General features: G+C 42.3%; 1 protein-coding gene across 6 annotated transcripts in view; it reads right to left on the bottom strand.

The window, feature by feature from the left end:
- LOC111956754 (high affinity 3',5'-cyclic-AMP phosphodiesterase 7A) overlaps positions 1-9,176 on the bottom strand; it is a 78,897-nt gene that overhangs the window by 48,313 nt on the left and 21,408 nt on the right. Inside the window, exon 1 of one of the 6 annotated variants that reach the window (XM_023977332.2) lies at positions 3,320-3,401. The exons of 4 other annotated variants lie outside the window; for them this stretch is intronic. In XM_023977332.2, the coding sequence (XP_023833100.1) occupies positions 3,320-3,379 (60 nt within the window). In that variant the 5' untranslated portion in view covers positions 3,380-3,401. Of the gene's footprint in view, positions 1-3,319; positions 3,402-9,176 lie in introns of those variants that run through there. One more of the 6 variants, XM_023977333.2, reaches the window with a different exon arrangement.

Below are 9,176 nucleotides of genomic sequence, written 5' to 3'. Positions count from 1 at the left end.
TTCAGCCGCGTTGCAGTAGAGCGCACAGTCTTTTGTAGCGGGCCGTGTCGGTGGCACTGTATTGTCCTCAAAGCGCGCAAAGAAGTTGTTTAATTTGTCTGGGAGCGAGACGTCGATGTCCGACTCACCTATCTCTAGTTTATCATCCTCAATTCAAGCCAGATACTGGCAATTGCACAAACAGCAGGGTTTGTAGAAGTTTATGCGACAGCAGACACAATACTACTACATTACATACAGCCTAGGCTTTTGTTTAAAAAAGCTAATCTAATATGAACTAAACAGACAAAGCAGTATATAAAAACCTTGGTTTGAAGGCGCCAGTGTTTACACCAACAACGCCAGTGTTCACACAAATCAGTTCTGTTTATGGCAGCCAGAGCCGGGGTATATCAGGCTCTCACAGGGACGGGGGCTGTTAGACAACCAACCTTGCCATGCCCATATGTGCTTCACACAAGCTATCCAGACAAGCAACTGGCATCTCCCTTCACATGGCGCTATGTGGGCTGTGTCAGGCCCAGCGTGCGTCACTACCGGCTTGCCTCGCTGCACTCCAAACACTGTGGCGTCTGTCAGGCTGGGACGGACATATGCCTCCATCCCTCATGCCACTCGCTCCTGTTAAAATGCTTGACATTCAATGCTACATTCACAAGTCAACACATGACTGGTGCTCACGATTCTGGGCCCGTATCCACAAACCATCTCAGAAAAGGTCCTATAATATTACCGTTAAATCAACACACTCGTCACTACCATTTAACAACGCTTTGGCACAGTTTGGCATCCAAAAACTTGACGATAATGTTGCATAAMACATTTGAAGGGTSTATAATTTTAATTCAACACAAAGTTAACATTGGCCCTMGACGCTTTTAATTGCCCAACTTCTAGGCATATTTTTTAACAACCTGTTATTGCGCTCCAAAGGCATAACGTATGTTCACTTGTGAATGAAATAACATGTCRGTTAATTAAATAATTGAAAGAAAAATGACATGATTTATTACCATATGTGGTTATAAGTATTTAGGCATATCATGTGAAATAGGGCTTGTGTGAAATCATTTTCAAAAGCATGTAGGATTGATCAAATATAAATATCAAAACATTCTTTCAACAATTCTAAAGCAACTGCATGTGACACAGTAACCACTGACACACTGCCTTTTTCTATTATCAAGACATTCGCTGTTAACTCTTAACTGGTTAGGACACCCCATGAGGTCTCCTAAATATCTGTCGACTAGGTGGGACTCTTATGACCAAAGAGGCTTCATGCATAGCTTTTATTTTTACCCATAAGAGTAGGAGTAAAATATTTTCTGCTCAGACGATTGCTCTCAATGCAATCTTCAATGCAAGTGGACTGGCTTCATAATTCAGTAAATCTCAGTACGTCATTGTGATTGATTCCATGGTTGTCAAAATTAAATCAGACATTTGGTATTGAACATCCTTTAAAACATCACACAGTGGTACAGTGTTGTGAAAACCCAGCAAGTTTGGTGAATGAACAGAAATGCAATGGTATTCCTTGTTACCCATAATTTCTTCCAACTCAACATTACAYTCAGATATTTTATTTAAACTCTGTTGTCCCAATTCAGTTATCCATCAYAAAACTCCTAAGACAAGCTACACATGGCCTCTGCTATCAAGACCTCATATTKTAAGCCACCAATAAAATAAGCCAAAAAATAACTGTGCAATGTACACTATGTGCAGTATATGTTATGTCTTGKGAAATGGATGATATGTTTATGATTCTACTCTACTGCTAAATCAATAAACCTATAAACCAACTACTACTTCTGCTACTAATATTACAATATGRTAAATCCATTTGAATTCAATAACACCTTCACAGCATCCCTTTTGATTTAAACAAAACTTTCCATATTTGATTTCCCATGGAAGAAGTGGTCAGAAAGTGAGTTTRCCAAAACATTCAAGAGATAAAGGTGTTTAAAGTTGACCCATTTTGCATASCCCACCATACCACGAGACATCCATGTCTTCATCACTGGAAAATAGAAACGGTWGAGATTGATATAATTTAAACGCTTACAAACAGGGTTGTCAAACTGTTCTTATACAATTTATGTCATTTATTAAGCTTAATTGTCAATTATCAAAAAATRCGTAAAGTCCCATTTTTCATATTCTCATAAATTGTAGCTTAGACCCTATTTTATATAATCTGAGGTTTTCGTTTTGTGCCCACCATCAGTTGAGACATAACATGCTCTTGAAAACAGGGTGGGTGTMATTTCAATCATAGAAATATAATCCATAGAATGGACCTATCCCTTCAGACCACTGCAAYTTGGTATGCAAAATGGGTCAACTTTGAGCACCTTTATCTCCTGAATGTTTTGGCGTTCAGGTCCAAAAGTTACTTTCTGACCACTTCTTCCATGGGCAAACATGCATGGAAATGTTTGTTTAAATCAAAAGGATGCTGTCAAAAAGTAATTGAATTCATATGGATTTACCCTACTACAACAACTATAACTACCACTTCTTACATACACAAAAATCCCTGTCTTTAACTTTGACCTATAATTAAGATGGTAGTCAAACTCTCAATACAAACTCACAATTAAATGTGCCTCTTCTTGGTAAAGTACGTAGTTAATGGTATTTAAAGGGATCTGTGAAAGATTCCCAGTACTGTTGTCCAAACCCTTGCCCAAGCTCAGTTTCAGCTAATGAAGCTAAACACAGCTGGCCTGTGGGAAATTGCTCACCCAGAGAATGCTGTCTAATTAGCAGCAACAGGATGGGTTTCAGTATTGGCCGCTGGGAAAATCACACAAACCACATTGAGCAAAGAGAACCACTCCAATGTCACCACTCACTCACTTTCCCACCACCCAAAGACGCCTCAATGATTTTGGACAGAGCTTTTATCATTAAAGACTCAAATGATGGAACCTGAACAGGTCCCCACTGGTGTCCTAAACAATAAACAACAAAAACTACTCATAACAATATTTTACTTCAATCCAATGTGGTATTCTGCTTATGCTGTATCATTACCAAGTCTTAACTGTCCCTGATGAAACCAGTCAAAATAAAAACACCTTCAAACTATCAGTCCCTGAAAATAGCAGACATACTGTACACACCATCACAATGTGAGCTCATAGTAACTCACCACACCTCCTTTCCTAGTAAGGCAGTAAACAGACACACAGTCATCTGTCTGCGCTAGAGATATCCTTTTCAAAGTCAAATCAACTCAGTGTTGATAAAGAGGCAGTTTACCTAGTAGTCCAAACTGACTGTCTGCTAGTGTCAGAGGACCTACCTTGTGGGAAATCCACCTTGTTAGAATCATAACTAAGGACCAGATCAGTACAATTCCCATTGGACCGTGTGGCTGAGGATCATACTCCCTCTCCCTGGATGTACATGCGTGTTTCTGTGTCGTGGGTCCAGCCCGGATAAATATTAGCAGACAGGCAGACGAAGGACAGCTCAAGGCACAGGCAGGCAGGAGGGGACGGACAGAGAGTAAGCAGAGCCTTGTGCAGCTGTCTTAGCTCCAGCGCTAGCTACCTATCACCTGACTGACTGCCCAGTCCTAACACTCCTGGGACTGCCTGACAGACTGACTGGCTGGACTGGACTGGCTGACTGACTGCCAGTCGACCGAAGGGCTGGTGTGAGGGGCACACACCACGCTCTCTCCCTTCAGCCCCATATGGACGGATGGTGTTGCACTGTGGCAACGGCCAAACACCATCATAAACACTCTGACACAGAGAAGGGGGGGTAGAGGGGACAAGGTGTACCAACATTACTACACCTCAATGTCACGTTATTCATGACGTAGGGGTTTGWGAAACCAAAAAGGTCAGAAGGAGATGACTGCATAGCCTGGCTTCAACAGTATGTGTTCCTTGCTAAAGGCATGGCGGTTTGGGGAGTTGGCATACAGTACATATGAATTGTCAATATGAAACATGGGACACACACTGACAGAGATATCCTTTTAGTCAAATCAACTGTGTTGATAAAAAGGCAGTGATACCTAGTAGTCCAAACGGACTGTGTGCTGGGGTCAAATGACCTACCTTCTAGGAAATCCCCCTTRTTAGAATCACAACCAAGGACCAGATCGGTACAATTCCCATTGGACCTCCCAGCAGAGGATCATACCAGTGTTCTTTCCCTGCACTTAAGGTACATATATTTGAGTTTGCCACAGCAACACGAGTCCTACAATGTAAAAACGTGGGTTCTGCTGCCAAGATGAAGACAAAAGGTTTATACTATGAGAAATGATCTCTGATAATAAGCCCAAATTAAACATGAGGGGAATGAGATCACTGACGTTCCCAAGTCTCTGTTCTACTATGCACTTAACGTCATCAGAACAATGTGGCTCCTTTCGCTACATAAACTTAGAGAAATATTCAGTTATACCATTAACATAAGTTACAATCTTACACAATACAAGTCAGKCTGGCAGATTGTTGTAGGAAGAGAGACAAAGGGAAAAGTTTCTCTGAGACGCTCTGGGTCTGTAGCCTTGAATAAATGCTGTCCCAAAAGRGGTTAGGTATGCCCTCATACTCAGGCAGCGCACAGCCCGAATTAGACCCTCAACATACGTCGACATCACAGCTGATAAGTGTGGTGAACGGGGACCAGAAATAGACCACCATCACACACCATCATCAGGCAAGGGCCTCAAACCAATGGCACAGGAAGTCTTGTGAACTCAACACACACGGCTTKGGAAATTGTCATCCTCCATGCATCAACAGAGTTCCTGCAAGGACAGCTACGCAAATAATTCCACTCTAAAATCTAGCTAACAGGACACTTGGGATGTTTCCTGATTATTCCCTCGACTTCAGTGTCATTGAGGGGCCACTAATACACTAGTGGTGAAGACAGTTTCGATTTCTCTACGATAAATGCCTACTCCTAGAAAATATTAAAATGACAAACATCAGACCTCAGTGTTAAACATGACATATTTCAAAAGGTTAGTTACTAGAATTYTTTTATTAAAAAAGATTGCAGACATTTGAAAGCAGGCCTAAATATCAACCAAATGTCAGTTGTAGAGTTAACTTCCTCCTTTTCCATTTGGTGGAAATGGGAATATAAAAAYTAAATGTGCAGTGTCCTACAAAAACAGGTGCATGCAGAGCGACTGTGTAAAATAAGCTCTTTCATAGATAATCCATTTAAGAGATACAGCGGATTCAGAAAATATTTAGACCCCTTGWCTTTTTCCACATTGTTACGTTACAGCCTTATTCTAACAATTCCCCATAATAACAAAGCAAAATCTAAAGCAAAAAGTKTAGACATTTTTGCAAATGTTTTAAAAATAAACTGAAATRTTATGACAAAGCAAAAACWGTTTTTTGACATTTTTGCAAATGTATTAAAAATAAACTGAAATATGACATTTMCATAAGTATTCAGACACTTTACTAAGTACTTTGTTGAAGCACCTTTGGCAGCGATTACAGCCTTGAGTCTTGGCTATGACGCTAAAATGTGTATGTGACCAATAACATTTTATTTGATTTATTTGGGAAGTTTGTCCCATTCTTCTCTGCAGATCCTCTCAAGCGCTGTCAGGTTGGATGGGGAGCGTTGCTGCACAGCTATTTTCAGGTCTCTYCAGAGGTGTTAGATCGGGTTCAAGTCCGGCCTCTGGCTAGTGTAACAGTATAACTTTAGTACGTCCCCTCGCCCCGACCTCGGGCGCGAACCAGGGACCCTCTGCACACATCAACAACTGACACCCACGAAGCGTCGTTACCCATCGCTCCACAAAAGCCGCGGCCAACACTACTTCTAGGTTCTCAAGCAAGTGACGTAACTGATTGAAACGCTAGTAGCGCGTACCCGCTAACTAGCTGCCATTTCACATCCGTTACACTCACCCCCTTTCAACCTCCTCCTTTTCCGCAGCCAGTGATCCGGGTCAACAGCATCAATGTAACAGTATAACTTTACGTTGTCCCTCACCCCGACACGGGCGCGAACCAGGGACCCTCTGCACAACACACACGGTCGCCCAAGAAGCATCGTTACCCATCGCTCCACAAGGCCACGGCCCTTGCAGAGGGGCAACACTACTTCTAGGTTTCAGAGCAAGTGACGTAACTGATTGAAACGCTAGTAGCGCGTACCCTAACTAGCTAGCCATTTCACATCCGTTACACTAGGCCACTCAAGGACATTCAGGACTATCTCCTGAAGCCCACTCCTGCGTTGTCTTGGCTGTGTGCTTAGGGTTGTTGTCCTGTTGGAAGGTGAACCTTTGCCCCAGTGAGGTCCTGAGTACTCTGGAGCAGGTTTTCATCAACAATCTCTCTGTACTTTGCTCTGTTCATCTTTCCTCGATCATGACTAGTCTCCCAGTAACTGCCACTGAAAAACATCCCCACAGCATGATGCTGCCGCCACCATGCTTCACCGTAGGGATGATGCCTGGTTTCCTCAGACGTGACGCTTGGCGTTCAGGCCAAAGAGTTTAATCTTGGTTTCATAAGACCTGAGAATATTGTTTCTCATGGTCTGAGAGTCCTTTAGGTCCTTTTGGAAACTCCAAGCGGGCTGTCATGTCCTTTTTTTGAGGAGTGGCTGCCGTCTGGCCACTCTACCATAAAGGCCTGATTGGTGGAGTGCTGCAGAGATGGTTGTCCTTCTGGAAGGTTCTGCATCTCCACAGAGGAACTCTGGAGCTGTCAGTGACCATCGGGTTCTTGGTCACCTCCCTGACCAAGGCCCTTCTCCCCGATTGCTCAGTTTGGCTATGCGGCCAGCTCTAGGAAGAGTCTTGGTGGTTCCAAACTTCTTCCATTTAAAAATGGAGGCCACTGTGTTCTTGGGGACCTTCAATGCTGCAGAAACTCTTTGGTACCCTTCCAGATCTGTGCCTCAACACAATCCTGTGTTGGAGCTCTACGGACAATTCCTTTGACCTCATGGCTTGGTTTTTGCTCTGACATGCAGTGTCAACTGTGGGACCTTATATAGAGACAGGTGTGTGTCTTTCATGTCCAAATCCTGTCCAATCAATTGAATTTACCACAGGTGGATTCCAATCAAGTCATAGAAACATCTCAAGGATGATCAATGGAAACAGGATGCACCTGAGCTCAATTTCGAGTCTCATAGCAAAGGGTCTGAATACATATATAAATAAGGTATTTCAGTTTTTTATTTTTAATAAATTTGCAAACATTTCTAAAAACCTGTTTTTGCTTTATCATTATTGGGTATTTYATGTAGATTGCTGAGGATTTTTTGTTATTTAATCCATACTTTCTGAAGGCACTGTACACATTGGAAAGCCTACAAAACCACATACCATCTGTGCCTAGTGGCGGTCCAGCAACTAAGGAGCCGATTAAGATTGAGTAGGCAACCTGGTCTCTTAGACTAAACGTAACATAGGAAAAGTAAATCCTGGACATTCAAATTAGTATGATATGTTACGTTTAGCATGGTTACATAWGACAGAAGGTTACTTAAGGCAAAAAACGAAAGGAGGATGGTTGGTCGGGGTTGATGGTTTTTCGCTTTGTCATTATGGGRTACTGTGTGTAGATTGATGAGGATTTAAAACCTTTTTTTTAATCCATTTTAGAATAAGGCTGTAACGTAGCAAAATGTGGAAAAAGTCAAGGGGTCTGAATACTTTCCGAACGCACTATAGATAATATTCCACATAATACTTTCCAGTTGAATAATGTGACGACAACAAACTCTCTCATACTGGACATGTCTCTGTCGACATCCCAAATGGCACCCCTTTGCACAACTTTTATACAGGGCCCAAAGGGCTGTGGTCAATAGTGCACTATATGCAGAACAGGGTGCCATTTTTCGACATAGCTTCTGTTCCATAGTCACTTGTGATGATGATAAAGCCATCTGAGTGCTGGAAACAGCATAACACAGGTTTGTTTGTTTTTCCAGCTCATCATGTTTCTGGCAGGTTGGGGAGAGCTACAATAAGATATTAAGACGTGTCCTAGGCCCTCCCATTCAAGGATTTACAAGGCATTTCTTTCCGAAATCACCTGTGAGCTTTGAAGAGAAGACTAGTTTGAAAGCATGTGTGAGCTGGATTGAAAGAAGACTAGTTTGAACTGTAATCCAGGTTTGGCATGACACAAACAAGCAAATGAAACTGGTTGGAAAAAAAGGTCAGAAGACAAACATTTCTTTATCAAAGGACAGATTATTAGGACGAAACCTGGGCTTGTGTTTAGTATCAGCTCTTAGGCCTCAAAGCTGTCAAAATATGCAAATTCAGACTTCATGCAAACTAAAGTTGACCATATATTCAAATCTGACAGGACACTCGTCCACAAACAGTATGACAGGTAAATTTACCTGAAGCTCGAACAAGGCTATCCTATCAAGCACAAGCCCGTGGAATGCATACTGTAACATGTAGCGTACTGTAATCTCCCCCCTATTTTGCATAGAACCTTAGGGTGTAGGCCGACAAAACTAAAATGACAATTGCACTGAAAGGTGAAATAGCCTATGCAAAAGCTGAAATGACCAATATCAATGTATATTTTCAGAAGAACTTAGCTCTGGGATGGGTAACTGGCGACCCTAGGGTGTTGGCCCGCGGACACATTTCCAACCATATGTTTGTTTGTTTATTTATTTAACTCTTCTAGGCAGAGTTGCAAAGAAAAAGCCATTTCTCAGACTAGCCAATAAAAATTAAAGATTAAGATGGGAAAAAGAACACAGACACTGGACAGAGGAACTCTTGCCTAGAAGGCCAGCATCCCGGAGTTGCCTCTTCACTGTTGTCGTTGAGACTGGTGTTTTGCAGGTACTATTTAATGAAGCTGCCAGTTGAGAACTTGTRAGGCATCTGTTTCTCAAACTAGACACTCAAATGTAATTGTCCTCTTGCTCAATTGTGCACCGGGGACTCCTACTCCTCTTTCTACTCTGGTTAGAACCAGCTGGTGCTGTTCTGTGAAAGGGAATAGTACACAGCGTTGTACCAGATCGGCAGCAAAGCACCCCACACATGATGCTGCCACCCCCGTGCTTCACGTTTGGGATGGTGTTCTTCGACTTGCAAGCCTCCCCTTTATCCTCCAAACATAACGATGGTCATTATGGCCAACAGTTCTATTTTTGTTTCATCAGAC

Source organism: Salvelinus sp. IW2-2015, linkage group LG32, assembly GCF_002910315.2.
Source record: "Salvelinus sp. IW2-2015 linkage group LG32, ASM291031v2, whole genome shotgun sequence".
Classification (NCBI taxonomy): domain Eukaryota; kingdom Metazoa; phylum Chordata; class Actinopteri; order Salmoniformes; family Salmonidae; genus Salvelinus; species Salvelinus sp. IW2-2015.
The sequence above is the reverse complement of the archived record's forward strand: the minus strand, read 5'-3'. Positions and strand labels throughout refer to the sequence as shown.